Below are 21,776 nucleotides of genomic sequence, written 5' to 3' on the forward strand. Positions count from 1 at the left end.
GCGAACAAATAAAGAATGTCTACTAATATCAGTGACCATTCTATAAATGGAAGGATTGCGGAGATCATTAGAGCGTACATAGTAGCGCAGGCAATGGGCATCACGGCGATCGGATAAGGATGGAACGTTCGCTTCTGCATAGAGGCTCTCGACAGGGGAAGAGCGGAAAGCACCAAGGCATAAACGTAATCCTTGGTGATGAATGGGGTTAAGGCTAGAGAGAGTAGCAGGAGATGCCGCTGAATAGATCTGGTCACCATAATCAAGTTTCGATAAAATAAGGGTGGAATGTAGGCGAAGGAGGGTTCGACGATCAGCTCCCCACGAAAGATGAGCAAGGGTTTTAAGAAGGTTCAGCCGGCTGTGACAAGTTGCCTTCAGAGAGGTAATGTGAGGTTTCCAGGATAACCTACGATCAAAGAGGAGGCCCAGAAACTTGACTATCACGTTCAGGGATACGGGAGCCATAGAGGTACAAAGGATGATCGGAGATGACAGAGCGTCTAGTGAAAGTGATTTGGTGGGTTTTAGTGCTGGAAAATTTAAACCCACGTGTGGTGGCCCAATTGGAAACACGGTCGACTGCATGTTGGAGAGAAACTGTAAGGAGGTGACAGTCAGCGCCTGCACAGGCAATAGCGAAGTCATCAACATAGAGTGATGACCAAATATTTGATGGAAGACTAGAGGCCAAATCATTAATAGCAAGGAGAAAAAGTGTTGTGCTCAGAACACATCCCTGGGGGACACCTTCAGCTTGGATAAAGTCCGGGGAGAGCACATTATTAACCCGAACACGGAAATGCCTGTCAGTTAAAAAGTTTTTAAGGAAGGATGGTAGATTGCCTCGAAGGCCTAAGGAGTGGGCTTGGGCTAAAATATTATACCTCCAAGTTGTGTCATATGCCTTCTCAAGGTCAAAAAATATTGCAATAACTGAGTGGTTATTCGCAAAGGCATTACGAACATACGTATCCAAGCGTAGTAAGGGGTCTATGGTAGAACGTCCCTTACGAAAGCCATATTGACGAGTGGAGAGACTGTTGTGTGTCTCTAAATACCACACTAAACGTCTATTTACTAGGCGTTCCATTACTTTGCAAACTGCACTGGTAAGAGCAATGGGGCGATAGTGGGAGGTTTCATGTCCCGTCGTGCCTGGTTTGCGGAAAGGGAGAACAATGGCGGATTTCCACAGCTGTGGAAGAACTCCTTGTGACCAAATAAGATTGTAAAGGCGTAACAGGACTGCAAGGGCTGACTGATGTAAATGTTGTAGCATACGAATATGAATGTCGTCGGGCCCAGCTGCCGATGATCGATAAGCTGAGAGTGTTGCCTCCAGTTCTTGAAGTGTAAAAGGCACATTATACTGTTCTTCTCTGAGAGAAGAAAAGTCCAAGGGTGCTAACTCTCTGGCAGACTTTGAGGAAAGAAATGAGGGGCATAGATGGAGTCCCTGAGAAATACAGACCAGATAATTGCCAATTTCATTGGCAACATCTAGTGGGTTTGCTATATCAACACCGGCAACCCGCAGAACAGGAGCCGGGTCAGGAGAATATTTACCACTCAGTTTTCGTACTTTTTTCCAGACTGCACTCATAGAGGAAGCAGAGGTGATGGTGGAGACATAATCTCGCCAGCAAGTGCGTTTAGCGTCACGGATGACACGGCGAGCGATAGCACGCTTCTTTTTAAAATCAAGGAGTCGCTCTGTGGTTCTATTGTACCGGTACCTGCCCCATGCAGCGCGTTTCAAACGTACTGCACGAGCACAAGCAGGAGACCACCAAGGCACGCATTTCTGAGAATGCCTGCCCGAAGTTTGGGGTATAGAATGAGAAGCTGCGGTGAAAACGGAGGACGAGAAGAGGTGTAAAAGCTCATCGATGGAGGACGAAAAAGGAACCTCTTTAAAAACAGTTAGGTGTGAGTAAAGGTTCCAATTTGCCCGATTAAATTGCCAGCGTGGGGTGCGAAGAGGTGGCGAATACGAAGGGGAAGTAAGAATGATTGGGAAATGATCACTGTCATGTAAGTCCGGGAGGACAGACCAAGTTAAGTCTAATGCGGCGGAGGAAGAGCAAACTGAGAGATCGATGCAAGAGAGAGTATGAGTCCGAGGATCAAAATGGGTGCGAGTACCTGTATTTAAAACATGGAGGGGGTGGGTGGCAAGAAAAGCCTCTAACTGAATTCCACGGGAATCACAGCGAGACCCCCCCCAGAGGAAATGGTGGGCATTAAAATCACCAAGTAACAGAACCGGTGGCGGTAATGACGAAACAAGGAAGGCAAAATCCGGAATAGATAATGCCCGAGAAGGAGAGAGATATAAAGAACAGAGCGTATACCACCTATGTAAGTGGATACGGGCTGCTGTGTAATGCAGCGAAGTATGAACAAATAGCTGATGGTACGGAATATCAGTGCGGAGAAGAAGGGCACTTTCATTAAAGGTCCCATCAGGAAAAGGATCTGAAGAATACAATAAATTATAGCCTGAGATGGGAGAAATAACAGCAGAGTGTAATTTTGGTTCCTGTAAGCAAACACCAACAGGGGCAAACTGGGAGAGTAACATCTGAAGCTCACCCCGATTACCCCTGAGGCCGCGTATATTCCACTGAAAATAGGCCATGATTGGCAATGATAAAGATACTTGAAATCCGCAGGTAAGGGTTCCTACGGACTAGAAGGGTTAGAAAAGTCCACATGCGGAGGCAGTGGAAAATGTTCAAGCAGCGAAGGAACGGTGCGCTGTGAAGAAAGGAGTTGCGCAGATGGAGCAGAGGAGAGAGAAAGAGCGGAAGGTGGATCAGTGTCCATTGATGGTTTGGTCTCTGCAATATATTCAGAGATTGCTTCAAGTGTTTCGGAATTCAGAGATGTCGTATGGGAGACAATATTGGGAATGGTAGGGGGAGGATGAGTAAAGATTGGAACTGTATTGGACTGTACCAAGGTAGGGGGAGGCGAAAGGGTGGAGGGAACTGGAGAAGCGTGGCAGGGGACAGAAGAGGCAGGAACCTGGGAGGTGGCAGAAGAGGAAGAAACTTGGGAGGGAACAGGGGAGGAAGGTACATTACGAGGAGGAGGGTGAACCTCTGCACTTGTAACTGAGCCAGTGAGAGGGGAAGAACTAGGGACAGAGACAGGGAGGGTAAAATGAGGAGGTGGAAGATGGGTAGGAGGTGTTACCGGACCTTTTTTTGACTTTTGAGAAGTAGAGGGACGATTGGAAGGAGGTGTCGTACGAGGTCTCATCGATACTGAGGCTTGTGAGAGAGAACTCGAAGAAGCGAGATTAGACCGAGGCGTTGAAGTAGGGACGTCTGAGCCGAGGACAGCAAAAGGATTAGATACAGGAGTGATTATGGGAGAGGTAACCACAGAGGTGGGTGTAGAAGATGGGATACTAGAAGTGGGGGGACGTTTTGAAACACGGGAATAAGAAACACGTGGGAGTCTCCCTTGGAGGCGGAGATGAGAAACTGCCATGGCATAAGGGAGACCTGTCTCTTTGAGGTAACGGATTTCCCGCTCGTTTAAATAGACCTGACAACGGCGAGAGTACGAAGGGTGAGCCTCATGACAATTAAGGCAAGAGGGAGATCGATTGCAAGACGTATTAGAATGGTCATCGGCACCACAGACTGGGCATTCGGCGATAGATCTGCAATATTTCGCTGGATGGCCAAATCGCCAGCAATTTCTACACTGTTGTGGTGTAGGGATCACCTTTCGAACTTGTAACCGATGTCCTGCTATATAAACTGAGGATGGGAGTTCTCGGCTGTCAAAAGTTAAACGGGCCACATTGCTAGGGTATCGTCTCCGCCCACGGGAAGGAAGAACGTAAGTATCTACCTTAAGGATTGGGAGATCTTGGAGTTCCAGTTGTTCTAGAATGTCAGTGCCACATGTCTGGAAATTTTGTTGAACTATGGTATGGGGCAGAATGACGGTACCACTACAAGAATTGAGGGAATGATGTTTTTCAAGAGCGATAGGAACAGTATCGATATGGGAAAGACGAGAGAGCTCATGAGCCTAGGTAGCATTCTGTACGGTAATGATGCGCGTACCGCTCTTAAGAGCATGAAAAGAAATATCTTTACCAACATGGCGTAGGAGTGCCTTGCCAATACTATGGTCAGAAAGATAGGCAGTAGAGGAAGTTGGTCGTAAAGTGAAGAATTTAGTCCACTGTTCAGTCTGAAACTGAGCGTGGAAAGGTAGTGAAGGACGTGTCGATCATTTCTGAGAAGAACGAGAAGGTGGAGAAGTATCATCAGCAGGTAATTGTCGTTGGCGTTTAGGCGTGGGACCAGAGTTGGTCCGACGTGGAACGGGTCGGCAATTTGAAAATTGCCGTACCATAGAGGGAGAGGCCGGAAGCATAGTCAGAGGAGAGCAAAGGTCCGATAAATTGAAGGAGTCAGACGAGGCCTCAGTACCTGAAGCGGGTGAGGAAACAGCACCGGCAATAGGTACAGAGGCATGAGGAATGTCTGAAGAGTGGTCCAAAGACGAGGCGGGGTCAGAACAAGGTGCGGTATCAAGAAGGGGCCCGGGGGTACCAGGTTCATGGACTAGGGCTGCCATGGTTAGGTTACTTCTTTCTTTTTGTTTTTAAGAAAAAAAAAGAAAGAAGAAAAGAAAATAAAAATAAAAAAAAGAAAAAAAAGGGGGGACCGGGGAGGGAATAGGTCCTAGGAGGAATGAAAGGGCCAGAAATCTCCCTCCGCGCCCAAGAGGACCTCAGCACCGCAAGTAGCGCAGATGCAGCATGGAACCCGTGCCATACCCTACCCATCATGCTAGTAAACTAACAATCCGGGATAGCAACCTCACATCTGCCGAGCTACCTCGGTGGACAAAAGAGAGGGCGGCCGGATATCCGCCACAAAGCATACCTCCTTCGGCCACCACCCCCGGAATCCGAAAGGTGGCTTCCAGAGATACACTCGTCGCCCGAAAGACACCCAAAGCTACTCCGGGATACCGGAGAGGGATCGGGACATCCCCAGGCGATCCAGATTCCACGGCAAACTACGCCACCGCTAAGAACCTCAACGGAATGGGATGGACCCCGGTATCCTTTCTCCTACCTAGGAACTAGCGCGCCTGTGGGAGAAATCCCAAAGGACAAAAAGAGGAAGGGTAAAAGGGAGGAGTGGGGAGGAGGAGGAGGAAAGGAAAAAGGGGAGGATGGGATAGGGGAGGGGAGATTGGGGGGTAATTAGGTTCGGTCTGAGGAAGAAGACCGATAGGTCTAATTCCTCAGACCAAGAGCCTCTTCACCACGCCAAGGAGCCCCCCTTAAAGAGGAGCAAGGCTTGAAATCGCGACAAGATTAAAGTAAATCATTGACAAAATAGCTATTTTCATACATCCATTCAAAAATTTTTAACTCCTGCTTTTCAATGAAAAACTAATATTTTTTAAAATAATAACCTACCAGTATGTACATGTATATGTACTACCTTTTATGATAGGATAGGCTTAAGATAACATGATGCAGTGGTGTGTAGATGAATTTAGGGTAGTGAGGTTGCCTTGCAAATTAAAGGGTGGGGGGAGGGGTAAACAAATGTACTTGAGACTTAAAATATTTTCTGCATAGCCTGCATGTGATTCTGTAGTGCAAGTATCTTTCTAATAAGGCAAAATAAAGATTAAAATTGCCTGTGCACACATACTATGGATGCAAGTTATTTAACATTCATCTCTGCAAGTTTGAGACGTATCCGACACTAGCGGAAAATAGGAACAGCGCATACAGAGAAAGATGACAAAATCTAATTATAAGTAGTCTTTCATACAGGGATACAACGAGAGCCCTCTTGAAAGATTTAGAAGAAATATTGTTGAAGTATACAAGCATAAATGGAATACGGCCTCTCCTCACTTTACTGACGAGGTCTTAGAAATGGAACTCAAGTCATTAATAAGCGAGGAGAGGCTTTACAGAGTACTGCAGATATCCAATCAATATAGAACCCAAAATAATGGATTTAAAATTTAATAAAATTAGATTAGAAAGGATGTAGGAAAGTACAGTGGACCCCCGCTTTACGATCAGCTCCCAATGCGACCAATTATCTAAGTATTTATGCAAGTGCGTTTGTACGTTTGTTTGGGGGTCTGAAATGGACTAATCTAATTCACAATATTCCTTATGGGACCAAATTCGTTCAGTAATGGCACCTGAACATACTTCTGGAATGAAATAATATCGTAAGCCGGGGGTCCACTGTACTGGTTCAAGCACAGAGTTGTCAATGAGTGGAACAATTTGCCAGATAGTATCAATGAAACTAACTTTGGATAGCTTTAAATAGTCTAGACATACAAGCGAGAAAAGTTGGATTTTAGTAGGATCTGCCTAGTATCGATTATTAAGGTTACCGAAGCCAATTCTATGGGAAGCCTTGGCAATAGATTAGACAAATATGTGGGTGGGAAGCATTGAACTTTAGGACCTGTCAAGCATGGGTAGGGAGGCTTGCCTCAGTGTTAGAGTAAAAATCATGAAAATAGGAAGTCATAGTTACCAAGGAAACTCAGTCTTAATTTTAATCTTTGAAGATGAGCCATGACATAAACCTAAATACTGTAACAGTAATCAGTATTCTAACAACATGGTACAAATATTGAAAGTTGTCTAATCCTGGCTGTATGGTATACTGCATTATGATGGAGAGACTTTCACCTAGTAAAGCAGCCAGTTCCAAGTATCACATATTAAAAAGTCACATTTTAGTACTCTCTAATAAACACTAAATGCACTTAGCCTATCAAGGGTTACTTTGAACAGCTGCCTTTAACAAGTTATTTATATATACAGTGGAACCTCGGTACTCTAACAGCTCCGTACTCAAACAATTCGGTATTCAAACAGCCAACCAAAAAGAAAACTGGATGGGAAAAACTTGTTCTGTACTCTAACAGATCAGCACTAACAGCCTTCTGGAACCAATTCAGTTTGAGTGCCGAGGTTCCACTGTACATTAAAAACATGAATCAAACCAGCCAAATAAAAATGTCTGCATATGCCAAATAAACTCTGGTGACTGGAATTAAATTAACAGGAGTGAATACAGATCCTGCTTCACATTTTGTATGGATACACTGCATGTTACTGGGAGAATATGACAAAAGGGAGTAATTTCTTGTAGAAAGCAAACAATTAAAAGCCCAGGAAAGTTATTAGTGAGGAAAATGAAGATAAAGAATAAGGAAGACAAATTCACTTCAATTTAACTACCTTCTAAATAAGCCTTGCTTATCTGGTCCACAAATGCTTTGTATAAACAAAATTATACAATACAGTAATTGTAAAGAGAATAAGATCTAAATTTTAACAAATACACAAAAGGCTATCTAAATAAAACTTTAGACTAATCCAGGTACTAAGGGGAGTAGAAAATTTCCAGCATATACAGTATAGTGTCAAACTTTTTTTTAATTGCTGCTACACAAATTCTACATACTTTTCTGTGTAGGGTACATCAACACAAAGTAGTTTCAAACGGTTCTGAAAATGTATTTAAAGCACTATCAGCTGAATCTACAGGCCAAACCATTAAAATTCTCAAAGTAGTAGTACTGCAATTAGATATTTAAGATCCTTGGGTTGAAATGGCAACATGGTAAATAGAACAAACATTAAAAGTGATACAATAATAAGGATATGATGCACTAAGAATAAGACTATCTTGGAATACGTGTTAGATAGTGATGATAATATGGTAGATAATATTATAAACATACTGTGTTGGCAAGTCAAACCTGCATGATTTCAATCTATATTCTAGATTAAAAACAAGTATGAATGGTTTGTCCGTGTTTTAAGTTGTATCCATCATTCAGGGGTGTGAATCAAATTTCTCTAGGATAAGTTTGAGCTAAATTTTTTATAAGCTTAATATTCTTCTTTTAGAAATTCTTAAAATATAGGTTTTCCAAAATGCACGACTAAACTAGGAGCTGACTAAATTATACTGTACATGACATCAGTCTTTATACAATAAAACATTATCTAACCAAATGTGCTTTGCAAAAGTGAATTTTTTAAATTACTGTCAACAAAAGTTAAAAATACCATAGCTAGAAAAAATCACACATAACTGCAATAGACTCCTATGCCAGCCTTCATCAAGTGTGGGCGTCTCGCCTGAGCACAAGTGAAAATTTTTTCCCCTTCTCTTTGGGATGCTTGTTCTCGTCTTACTTTGCCTGCTGGGCATGTTACAGGAGGGGCACCAGTCATTGGCTCAATTTTAGCCAGTTCCATTTTTTTTCCCCTCTGCAGATATTTCTAATGGTTTTGGCGTGAAGTCGGTTACTGAAGTTGGGCGAGGGGTGTGGGTGTCCCACTCTGCTGGGACTTGGCAAAGGGGTCCACCTAGTCTATTTGGGAACCTATAGTTTGTTTCTATTTATAAAGGAAATTCTGTTCACTTTTTGTTTTATGGCCCAACTTTGGGCAACATCTGTTTTCCTTCATTGGGAAGCAGGACTATATACAGCACAAGATGTCAGGGGCCCTTATAAACTCACAAGATTACAACAAATGTTTTAAATTATTTTGCAATTACATCTCAATTGTGACTCACTGAATAACTTCAGTACTGATGCAATTTACAGATTCTAGGTTAATCTCCAAAGCCTTCTGAAATGTACATAAATCTTTGGCTTATCAATTTACAATAAATCACTGCCGATTCTTCCTGACTTTTGGAAAGTACAAAATTTCATTACATAATTTATTATTTTTTTTTAATCTAATTAAGATATACACTTTACTGCATTCAAGGCCTTTCAAAGGGCAACTTTTTTTGTTCCCGAAACTGCCATTATAATAATGAAAGCTGTCAAATTACAAAAGAAGTGCAACGTTTTCTTTATATTTCTAAGTAATTCACACAACACTATTTAACAAACTGACAACTTGCATAATTATAATCAACTAATAATCTGGTTTTAATAATTACTGAAAATTTTACACAAATATATATCTTTCTTGGAAATCTGTACATTCATTGATATTTTAATTTGATTATTATTTCTTGCAAAATCTTAAAATTAGTCAATAATACATTGTAATTAAGTAGTCAATTTATTTGGCAAGAAATTTGGAGCTCCAAGAACTGGAGCTGTAGTGTCTGGGAAGTTTTCTGAACCCTCCAAGGACATTACTGAACCATCCTGGGAAACATCAACAGGGTATCGCATCAAATGTCCCTCAATTTTACAAGGCTCGTCAGCTGCATAGGCAGTCCAGTTGCTATCTGATACTTCATTTATTGCTCTCATACATTCAATTGAACCTGGATTCAAGAAAGTTTCATCAAAACTTCCAAGGTGTTCTGCCCAGAGTGCCATTCTGAATTTAGAAACAGATCCTTGTGGCTGACCGCTAACTTCTCTTGTGTGAAGTGGCTGAAAGCATCCCACTGCTATTTCAGAATCTCTAGTTCCACCCATGCTTCGCTGATTGATGTTTGCAGAGCCAACAATGATGTAGTCATCATCGACTATCATCATTTTTGAGTGGACATAAATCATAAGTCTTGCGTTATCTCTTAGTTTGGCAGCAGGAGTGTCTGGCTCTGGTGGAGAGAGATCCTGTGGAATTTCATCTGGACATTCACCTTTTGCTAGACAGAAGAATGAGAGGTAGTCTCTTGGATGGGTATCAAGCTCATTAGCTTCAATAGCCTGAGCAATAGTGCGATACATCATCTGCATGGTGCGATGCTGCCAATGGAGAATTTCTTGAACAGGACCACTTGTTGGATCTCCTTCAGGAAACATGGGTACAATGACATAAGCTGCCATATATTTTCCTTCATTTATCTTTTCCACAATACGCTGAGTAATTTCCAGTGGAATTAAGTGGTAGGCCTTAGTATTCTGTTCCTCATCCCAGTTATATGCTGATCCAAGAAAATACTGATTTTCAATGTAAAGGAAGCTATCTGCACGTCTTATTTGATGAATATATGCCCTATGTATACTATCGTCAACGTATTTGCCTTTTCTCTTTGGAATGGTTGAAAATCTATCAAATTTAAAAAGAGCAGAGTCTGATGTGATGGACCTGAATATCTGAGCACTCCACATTTCACTTTCCTCACATGTCACTGGTTCTAATGAAAACTCTTCTCTTGAAATAGGAAGAAGTCGAGATTCTCTATCATGGACCTGCTTTCTCCATCGTTCAGTAAAGTTTGCAAGAACATCCAAGGCTACAGGTCCCTCGAGACGACAGTGAATATCATGCCATGGTTCACGAGGGCCAACCTCACAAGTGGTTGTTGCAACGCCATTATAGAAATCCCCTTGATGAAGGGTCTGCAGTGTTTTGAAAAGTTCATGCTCTGGAGTATCATAGCGACCATCAGTAATATCAAGGCCTCCAATAAAGGCTTGAATTCTTGGAAGTTCTTCTTCATCTGCAGGAGGACAATCAACAATAACTGTTTTCTGGTGATGGGTGTAACATGTCTGAGAAAACTGGTTTTGAAAGAAGGATGCCATTCCCTCCAAGGACCGTACTCTAGGGACTACAGCTACCTCGACATCAGAATCTTGAAAATATAACCGCGTTTCTTCATCGTGGGTACCCATAAAGCCAGCAGTCAAATCAGTGCTCATCTTCTCATTCCATATCATAACCAGTACACGCACACCCTCGTCTGCTTTTCTTTTCAGTAGTTCACCAAATGATTCTCCTTTGCCTTCTTCACAGTCACATTCATCCCTGACTAGGACAGTAGCTGTGTACACACTCCAACCAGTAACATAAATAAATCTTTGAGCACTATTCACTGCCTTATATAAATCAATCCAAGCACAGGGGGCATTGAAAATTTCCCCATCGACTGTTGGGATGCCCTCATATATGGATAGAGGTGGACAGTGTGCATCCTGATACAGGGTAATCTTGCAGCCTTCTCTTAATGGGAAGTAACAATCAGGAACCTCAAATGTCGCCTCGATCATATCTTTAGGGACATAATTCATCTTCAGATTAATACGACCATCACAGCCTGACAGTGGGTACCATCCTTGCAGGGTTTCACCGTCCATAAGGTCTTCCGGCCTGATGCTGACTTCACCCAATACTCCAGCATCAAAATGATCCTTGTCCAAAACCTGAATTTGCAGTTCATCAGCAAGATGACATACAGGAATTCTATGAGATTCCTGCCACTTAGGTGACAAGTCATTGTTAATTACAGCTGTCTTGCAAAGGACACAAGGTCCTATTTTAACCTGAGCAAAAGCATCTGAAGTGTCTTTGGGATCAATATTGAAGAATGCAGTATCACAATCTGGCAAATTATCTGCTTCTATGAGATCAACATAGAGATATCCCCTTAACATAGCCATTTTAATAGAGCCAGGATAATACTGATGGTTTCTGTGTCCTTACAGTAGTAGTGAGGAAGTTTAAATCGTATATGTACTACACATACACAAGCATGCAGGCAGCTAGGACGTTGGGCATTTCACTATTAAGGCATTAGTAATTCACATTTACCAACACCTACTGTCTGCAGCGACACCTGTGGAAAAATAACTAGAATTAATGACAAATTAGATTACTAACTTTAAAAAATGTAAATGCAGTAAAAATATGATTTTACTTTAAATATTTTATGCCAACACTGTTCACTAGAAGACAAGGAAATTACAGGTAAATGTCCCAAAAATCAGACCCAGTCAGGTATTCTGTAGCTATTCACCCAAGACTGAAGATTTTTTTTTATTAAAGTACTTGTACCCTAGATGTCAATGCTAGAGAAAGAAAAACAAGAAAATAAAGGTGAATTATAGGTGCAATTTTTCATAATTAACACTTCCAAGAAATCCGACAGTAATTTATATACAAATCTGTATTAAGAGAATAGCAATAAACCACTGATACTTACATACAGCCTCTCCTCGCTTAACAATGGAGTTCTGTTCCTAAGACCACGTTGTTAAATGAATTCGTCGCTAAGTGAGGAGCATACTATAATGGTAGTGAGTTTGTATCAACTATTTAATGTCACCTTTGCATCATTTATAACATTTCTTCTGGAATATTATTAAATGTTTATAGTTTACTGCATACTGAAAAACAGAATAGAGGAAATCATCTCTAATATGCATTACATGTATTTAGGTATGAATACTGGTCAGAAAGCCTGCCGTAAGTCCGAGGTGTCAGTAAATGAGTATGTCGCTAAGTGAGGAGAGGCTGTATTTACAGGATTTGCTATATCGTTTAAGACAGAAGGCTATACATAATTTTCCAAAATAGCTTCCAAGCCTTACATAAATTTAATGTAGTACTATATATTAAAGCCATTCTTAAACTGATTAAAATATTAAGTAAGCTTGCTCAAAATACTATGCAAGGTATTTATGAGAGTATGTACTTTAAGAATACAGTAAAACCTCTCATTAACAGACTTATCAAAAGTAACCAATTTCAGCAATTTCGTAAAAAAAAGGTTGGCTTGACAAAGGCTCTAATTATTGGATAAAAATGGGCAGAAGTCTGAATTTTGCATTTTATCCATAGTGATAAGTGTCCAGGCGTCTTCTGAAGTATTGGGCCAAATGTGCTAATTCCATCATATGTCCAGTACAGGCCATTGTGGCCATGTCCAGGACCTTTTTTTTTTACATTGTTCTCTGAGCCATGGGTCACCCACACCAATATATTGTTTGTGCTCACTCATGTACACACTTATCATTCAGTCTGATTTTTCAAGGCTATAAGAGCAATTTGTGTCACTTAATGAAGTGAAGTTCCATTACCATATTTTATGGCAAACAAGATGTTCCAGTGTCAAGAATCCTCCCTTCCCTTCCCACCAATTCTGATTGGTTAAATTTCTGAAGAAAAAAAAATTAACAATACTTTGGGGAAAAAATAGTCTTTGATGCCATAAAATACAGTAACAATGCCTTCTAAAGCAAATGGTGATGCCAAGAGAAAACATGTGGTTTTCAGAAATTAACCCTTTGACTGTTTCAGGCCCCTTTCTAAAACTGTCATTCTATGTCGATAAATTTTTGAAAAAAAAAAAAAAAAAAATTATTTTTTCTTATGAAATGATAGAGAATCTTTTCCCGATGGTAATGACGCCAAAAGTTCGAAATTTGGTTGAAAACTCATGGAATTACGTTCCCGCGAAGTTAGCGGTCTCGGCAACATATGCGTATCGGCGATTTCGCCGACTTTGAGCCCCATTTTCAGCCAATTCCATTGTTCAGTTGACCAAACTCAGCTATTTCTTTAGAACTCCATTTTATCTATCAGCTGAGTACAAGAAACCTCCCATTTACCAATTTGGACTACCCAATATGGTGGTCAGAAATTGGCAATTTGGCCAATTTCACACAAACTAAAAAAGATGCCAATTTCAAAATAGGGTCCAGAATAAGCAAGGTAGACATTCTTGGCACTAAAATAACATATCCTCTGTTCATCAGTCACATCTCTAGGCCCCTCTTATATTATTATTGCTTTCTATTTTGATTTTTTATTCATACAAAAAAATACAAAATTTACTGTTATGAAGACTACTGCATTATTGTAAAAATGGTATAAATAATATCAGTGCACTAGTGAAAGAATATTAGACTCCCCAGTTGACGTGTATTGGACGTGTGATGTGATTTGTTTACTCCTGAACATTGGTAAAAATTGAACATTTCCGCTACTTTGAGCTCAGTTTCAAGGTCGTTTTCATCGTCAAAGTAATGAAAATCATCTCTATTTCTGTAATATGTTTTCCATTTTATCACCTAATACCATGAAAACGCAAATACTACATCGATAAATACTATACGAAAATACACCTCAAAGTCGGCGTTTTAATCCAAAAAAATTATCAGTTTTTTTTTCTCATTACGCACTGTGTGCTGCAGGATTTTTTTTGTGGTGCACACTGACCACACAGACCCATTCTCTCACATGTGGGCCTACCAACTTTCTTCCGCTTGATTTGAAGCCGCTAGAATTATCGAGTATATATACACGTCAGAAACAGTGGCGCGTAAGACGTATTTATACGGCGTAAACAGTCAAAGGGTTAATGTCTACTCAACCATCTACTTTTCATCCATTTAAATTATTTTCACCAGTAGATCTTTACAGCTCTGACCCAATAAAAGTTATTCCGAGTCACACTATCAATCACAGCAGCTAACAGCTCATCTCTCTACCACAAAAAGGCAAGAAAAGTTACTGTAAATTACAGAGTATGTACTATAATATTACTATACAGTACACTACTGTACTGAAGTAATTCAGGTTACAATGCCTGTATCCTCTATGTCCAGCTGTCTTCTGCATCAGTGGATCAAGTCCACTACTTCAGAAAATAACCAAACATTCATGAAATATTAAATTTCAAAATTTGGAAGTTGTGGACAATCAGCATTATCATACACACCCTCCCCCAATTAGTCTGTTAATGAGAGGTTTTACTCTATTCAGCTATATTTATTGTATTTAATGTTTCAAAGAAATGGTATCTTGAAATTCTTACAGTTTCATCGAATGCCAATACAGGAGGGCCTCACTTTACAGAGTTTTGCCAATGCAGTGGTTTTCAATTATACCCACTCATTTATTCAGACTTGCTACAATAAATACATTAATCACTCACTATAGGCTAAGGATAGAAATATTTTAAAGTAATGTGTGTACTGTATATGCATTCTTTAGGCCTAGCTCTATTGCTCACTTAATATATGATAGTGTAAACATGTTATCAGGATTTTATATGCATTTGAAAGAAAAAAAAAAAAAAAAAAAAAAAAAAGGGCTTAGTTTTACTTTACAGCAAAAGCCTGGAACCTAACTTAGAAAAATTTAAACAAAATACAGTACTGTACAATAAGAGCATCTTGGTCAAACAAGTGAACCAAAAAGACAAGATGAACTGTAAAAATTAAGATGCTGAAAGTGGCAGATAATGAGTGAGACAGCTAAAATTAATCCAGATCTACCAAAATGGTAAAACTATCCAGACTACTTTGCTTCATGTTCTGAAAGGGTTAGAATCTAAACAACAGGGCAAGCAACTAAAATTTGTAATACCCATGAAAGAACAGTAAATGCATGAATTAAGAGCTAAAGAGTACAAATTAATGAAGCTGCAGAAAGGAAGAAAAGTACTGTTTTATATTTTATCTTGGGTTCAAGTTACACAACTGAAAATGTAAAAAGCTAACCAATGTTCCAGTCTTATCTCAAAAGTCCCTGATATTTTGCTACTGCCAAAAAGTTCTCTCATATAAACTTACATCATAAGTAAATATTTTGTTAGGATTTTTAACCCAGAGGGTTAGCCACCCAAGAAAGTCAGTGCATCATTGAGGACTCATTTCCATTGTGGCCCTTCAATCTTGTCCCCCAGGATGCAACCCACACCAGTCAGCTAACATCCAGGTACCTACTTGCTAGGTGAAAGGGGACAGCAGGTGTAAGGAAACGCTCAATACTTCCACCCTGCCGGGGATCAAACTGAACACTCAAAGAGGCGAAAGCGTGGCCTACCAGGCCACTGGACACTCGTATTTTAACAGGTCACTGAGCCTGGTGCCTGGAAGAGTAGCTCACAGTGACTGGAGTATAGCTAAAAATGTTGAGGCAAAGTCTTCAAATATGAGGTCCAGATAATCAGACTATCAAATTTACCAGGTCTCTGGACTCCATTATGCACTCTTGATCCATGAAAATCAGATGCTATTCTTTTCCTCAGACCAAACAATCTCCTCCCATTTTCCATGCACTCTATAACTCTTATGGACTTACTGCTTCTCAATAACTATAATAATAATGGATTCCCATTATTCAGGTATTAATACATACAGCACAAACCATTATTAGAATGTACTGAGGATACATAACACACATTACGGCTCAGATAATACTGAGCTTATTTCCTTACACCTGCTGCCCCTGTTCACCTAGCAGTAAGTAGGTACCAGGGTTAGTCAGCTATTGTGAGTCATCCTGGGGAACAAGACTGAAGAACCCCAATCAAAATCACACAGTTCCCAATGACACTAACTATATTGGGTTAGTTTATTGAAGTACAAGTATTTACACAAATTTAGTTACACAAATTATCATGCATAGTAACATATGTAAATTACCTAGGATAACCTAAAAATATCTGACTTATTTCCATTGGGGTCATTGGGTGGCTAACCCTCTGGGTTAAAAGTCCTAACAAAATCTTATCTTAATGTCATTAATTTCTATTGGATATAAGGGTATAAAATGAGCACTATGGGTAGCTTTAATAGATAAATATACATGAAGGAATGGCTGAGAAAGTCCTGCCTAGAATGGGACAGTAGGCCTACTGTAAGTTTATTTAGGTACAGGTATACATAGGTAAAGGATTATACATGGAAATAAATAAAACTTTTTTGGGGTTATCCTAGGTAATTTACACTATGTATGATAACTGTGCCTGTACCTAAATATACTTACATCACCTGGAAGAATGGGAGGCAAACCAGCTCGATCCTAGGAACAGGAAGCTAGGCCCAATTCCTTGGATCGAGAGCCCCTCACCAGGATAAATTACCATGGGGAGCGCTAAACCCGTAGGGATTAGACAGCGTCTGTGGGGGGAGGAAATGGAGCACAGATCCAATTCCCTGAATCAAGAGCCCCTCACCAGCATCAAGGAACCTCCCTTGAGGGCACATGCATGAAAGGCACCTCAGTCTGAGGTTCCTGGTAATTACAGTAGTACACGAGTGGGACACTGGGCGGTGGCCAACCTTGATAGAAACAAGTCGCTCCTGACTTTTTTTTAGGGGTTATCCTTGGTAATTTACACGTAATCACCAAAAAAAAAAAATTGTGTCACTGTTTTTATGTGTATCAACCTAAATAATTTAAACGTAAGGCACCACTCAATACATGAAGGGACCACAACTAAAAAAAAAAAGTCACTTTTCTGACTTTTTTGGGGGGGAAGGGGGCGGTTATCCTAGGTAATTTACACGTTAACAGGTATGATAATCATACTTAAGTGTGCCTAAATAACTTACACACTGTAAAATGGAACAAGAGAACAATCTCACAAGACCACTACACACACTTTAGAACAGCTGTTCACAGACAACACAGCACCCACCACAGACAGAATAAAATGGTGAAACAGAACATTAAACAGGTTTACCCAGATGAGGTGAAGTGATGTCAGAGGTGACTTCTGTGAGAGAGAGAGAGTGTGTACCTCACAACGATGTCTTCCCTCACACTGATCACTGCCACTACTGACAACCTCCTCAACACATGACAACACTCATGCACTCACATTTATTAATCACGATTTACACAGTTTATATAAGTTTAATTGTAATAATCTTCTTTTGGGAATTTACAAGAGTGATCTCATGATTGTTATATTGTTATCAGTCAGCACATCTAATGGATTTAATTTATTTTCAGGAACTGTAATGATAAGCTACTTACTTATTTAAGCTGCCATGATATAAAATGTCACTCTTGTATTATATCTCTGATGAATGTATGTAATATTGTATGCCTTTCCGTTTCATTTATAATGACAATCTCCTTATTGTGTGCTATAACACTTCTGTAAATTAAGTCAGTTTAATAGGTTTAAATACAATCAACTGAATGACAGCCATTAAAACTGAAAATCAACTTGTAAAAAAATACTAATACACATTTTCAGTGTGTATATATTGAGAGCTATACACCTTTTTGTGTATATACTCGGTGATAAAAAGTGTAATGATCAAGAATTCAATGCGATGATCATTAGTCATCTCTGTGTTTTTTCCAGGAAACTTCTGACTAGGAATTCTAAGAGAAGTTTATATCATTAGAATCTTAGAATACAGTCACTACAACAATAAACGTGGAAATGTAAATTTACAGAGGAATGACCCTTTATAAATACGGTATTCGGTACCAGGTAATAAGATAGTTATCACATTGATCTGAACAATTGTAACTCAGATATGTATTATGGCGTCGTATGATCTTGGCTCTATAGTGTCTCGACCTTATTAAAACTACACTTAAGGGAATTTACCAGGCCCCCCCTGTCTTTAAAATAAATTATCTTTTCTTCTGGGATTAAAATTTGGATGCTTAGCTACGGTGTTTTATATTGTTATTGTGTGTTGCTGTGTGGTGTTTTGTGTGTTACTGTGTGGTGTTTTGTGTGCTACTGTGTGGTGTTTTGAGTTGTGTTACTGTGTGGTGTTTTGTGTTACTGTGTGGTGTTTTGAGTTGTGTTACTGTGTGGTGTTTTGTGTTACTGTGTGGTGTTTTGAGTTGTGTGTTACTGTGTGGTGTTTTGTGTGTTACTGTGTGGTGTTTTGAGTTGTCTTACTGTGTGGTGTTTTGTGTGTTACTGTGTGGTGTTTTGTGTGTTACTGTGGTGTTTTGTGTTACTGTGTGGTGTTTTGTGTTACTGTGTGGTGTTTCGTGTGTTACTGTGCGGTGTGTTGTGTGTTACTGTGTGGTGTTTTGAGTTGTGTGTTACTGTGTGGTGTTTTGTGTGTTACTGTGTGGTGTTTTGTGTTACTGTGGTGTTTTGTGTGTTACTGTGTGGTGTTTTGTGTTACTCTGTGGTGTTTTGTGTTACTGTGGTGTTTTGTGTGTTACTGTGTGGTGTTTCGTGTGTTACTGTGTGGTGTTTTGTGTGTTACTGTGTGGTGTTTTGAGTTGTCTTACTTTGAGTTGTCTTACTGTGTGGTGTTTTGTGTGTTACTGTGTGGTGTTTTGTGTTACTGTGGTGTTTTGTGTGTTACTGTGTGGTGTTTCGTGTGTTACTGTGTGGTGTTTTGTGTGTTACTGTGTGGTGTTTTGAGTTGTCTTACTGTGTGGTGTTTTGTGTGTTACTGTGTGGTGTGTTGTGTGTTACTGTGTGGTGTTTTGAGTTGTGTCTTACTGTGTGGTGTTTTGTGCTACTGTGTGGCGTTTTGTGTTATTGTGTGTTATGCTGTCTTACTGCGTGTTTTTTTTTACGTTACAGTGTGTTGTGTTACTGTGAATTATGCTGTGTTACTGTGAATTATGCTGTGTTACTGTGTGTGTGGAAAATTGCATTTATCTGAATGTATCATTATATACATAACAGTAAATGAACATAGATAATTATTATTTATCAGTTAGACAAGTAGGAATTTGGGACACCTAGGTCGCAAAAAATGTCCCCCTTCGATACCTACCACTGTCATATCCACAAGTTGCTCTGGATCTATTAATTAAATGAATTATACATCTCCAGGAATACTGGTAAATATGTAAATTTGTGGACTGTATATTAAAAATAATAAATGATTATAGATGCACATATATACACATTTACACAACAGAATGAGAATATATCTTAATCATAACACTCACCAATTTGACTGGAGATTAATGTGTCATGTACAGGACCCCTCCTTTTGCCTATATTTATGAAGAATTTACTGGCCAGAAATTAAACATAATTTAGACAGCTTATCTGAGGTTCCTAGAGTTGTCCTGTCCTGTCGCCTGATTCTCAAATTATGCAGGAATGCACATCCAACAATTTCGCCTCTTATTTGAGAGGTGTCAGCCCAATTTTAACCTCTAGAGCACGAAAAATTCTTCCCATTATTCACAACGTGTTATTCAATTCAATCAAAATGGCGACTGTCCTCTTTTTAAAAATACACTTTTATTAAATACAATATAGGGCATCTATTTACCTATAAATTACCGTATTTCCGGAAAATATACAGTATTTTCTACAGTGTGTTATGCTGTGTTACTGTATGTTATGTTGTGTTATGTTGTGTATTATGTTGTTACTGTGTTGTGCTATATTACTGTGTTATGTTGTATTACTGTGTTATGCTGTGTTAATGTGTTATGCTGTGATATGCTGCTGTACTTGTGCTGTTACTGTGAGTTATGGTGTGTCTTGAACTGTGCATAAGTGTCCCTTTCCACAGTGTAAATATGCTGAGAGATTAATTTATTCCCAATATTAGGTTTCGTTGTGCACCACCTAGCAGGTTATTAATAGAATATTCAAGAGGTTGCTAGTAGAATTGCAGTAAATCAACCATTCAAATCATTATGAAGCTGTGTGTAGTCTGTGGTCAGTCAAACAAACGGGCTTCCACATGCATAAATTGTCATTTCTGTGGAAATTGGTGTCACGCCCCTTGTGCAGATATCCAAGAACTAGCTACAAGCAGTATTAAAACAGGGAAGTGTTTTTGGGTATGCCCAAATGAGATAAATCTGTGGACTAAAATCACAAGGGTATTAAAAGAGGTCAACATCAAAGCTGCTTTCATAGAAAACCTGGAAGCTTTCTACAACAGATGGGAACATAAAAAGTCCGGGCTGAATGGTACTGCCCTTGATACTGGCCATGTAGTCACAAACTGTAAGGCTGGAGATGATGTCCTGGTAGTCAGTAAATGGGGGGCTGATAGTGCTGTCCTGGGAGACAGTAATGGGGAAGCTGGAGGTGCTGTCCTGGGAGACAGTAATGGTGAAGCTGGAGGTGCTGTCCTGGGAGACAGTAATGGTGAAGCTGGAGATGCTGTCCTGGGAGACAGTAATGGGGAAGCTGGAGATGCTGTCCTGGGAGACAGTAATGGTGAAGCTGGAGATTTTGTCCAGGTAGTCGGGAATTATACGCAGGAAGGAATACATATGAATGACCTCATAGGGGACAGGAGCCATAGTAGGGAAACAAGTGTAGTCAAAGATAAGATAAAACCAATATTGCAAACTAGAAATACCGCAGGAAATAGCAAACAAGAGGACTCCACTAGCAATAGTGAGGATATATTACCAAAAACAAATGGTGGGAGCTCCATTGTTGGTGCTAGGGAGGATAGAAGTAAGACAGGGAAACATGCACCAACAGGGAATACAGTCACAGAAACCCAAGGCAAACGGAAACCAAGCCTGTGCACATACTATGCACTCGGTATCTGCTGGCATGGGAAATCTGGAAAAACTGATGGGACGTGCAACTATGACCACCCTAGGAAATGCCATGCCCATATGACAACAGGAAAATGCAAACTCCCTTCCTGTAAGCTTTTTCACCCTGAACTGTGTACCTCTTCAGTACAGGAAAGACTGTGCTATAACTTAAATTGCCAGGCATACCATCTAAAGGGGACAAAAAGATACAAAACATCCAGGCCATGGGAAAACCTGGGTAGCCACAGCCACTCAAGAGGGAGAGGTTTTTTAGTGCCAGGAAGGAAAAAAAACTGGCAGGAAATGGCAGAAATCGTACACCAAATCCAGTCATTCCTGGAGTGGAACCACAGTCGATGGCCTCCACTCCAAACCAACAGATACAGATACTAATGCCGGAAAAAAAATCCCCCCCCAGTACCAACAATACCACCAGTCCGATAACATTCTTCTTTGCAAATATACAGGGTCTAAAGCCAGCAACAAACAACAAAATACCTTTCATCCGTGGACTGCTTGCAGAGGCAAAGGCAATGTTCACGGCTTTCACTGAGACCCGCATAAAGGATCACTTGGACAACGAAATATGGATCCCAGGTTACAACCTATACAGATGTGACAGAGTGAACAGGCAAAAGGGGGGGGTTGGCCTGTACATTGCAGAGTCACTTGTTTGCACAGAACTGCTAAATGCCTCAAATGATGTAGTGGAAGTTTTAGCAGTAAAGGTCGAGAACCAAAACCTAGTCATTGTGATAGTCTACAAGCCTCC

At 40.1% G+C, this 21,776-nt stretch overlaps 2 protein-coding genes across 3 annotated transcripts in view; both read right to left on the reverse strand.

The window, feature by feature from the left end:
• Positions 1–21,776, reverse strand: part of LOC138852929 (sorbitol dehydrogenase-like) — a 614,649-nt gene that overhangs the window by 237,226 nt on the left and 355,647 nt on the right. The window lies entirely within an intron of this gene.
• LOC128688272 (uncharacterized) lies at positions 5,691–17,356 on the reverse strand. 2 transcript variants are annotated; one of them, XM_053776002.2, is made up of 3 exons: positions 17,226–17,331; positions 11,952–12,099; positions 5,691–11,585 (listed from the first exon to the last, which is right to left on the reverse strand). In XM_053776002.2, the coding sequence occupies exon 3, from the start codon at positions 11,407–11,409 to the stop codon at positions 9,118–9,120; it is 2,292 nt and encodes a 763-aa protein (XP_053631977.1). In that variant the 5' UTR covers positions 11,410–11,585; positions 11,952–12,099; positions 17,226–17,331; the 3' UTR covers positions 5,691–9,117. The 2 variants fall into 2 exon arrangements, with proteins under 2 accessions (XP_053631977.1, XP_053631976.1); XM_053776001.2 differs by lacking the exon at positions 11,952–12,099 and having other exon boundaries at positions 17,226–17,356.

This window comes from Cherax quadricarinatus, chromosome 19 (genome assembly GCF_038502225.1).
Source record: "Cherax quadricarinatus isolate ZL_2023a chromosome 19, ASM3850222v1, whole genome shotgun sequence".
Taxonomy (NCBI): domain Eukaryota; kingdom Metazoa; phylum Arthropoda; class Malacostraca; order Decapoda; family Parastacidae; genus Cherax; species Cherax quadricarinatus.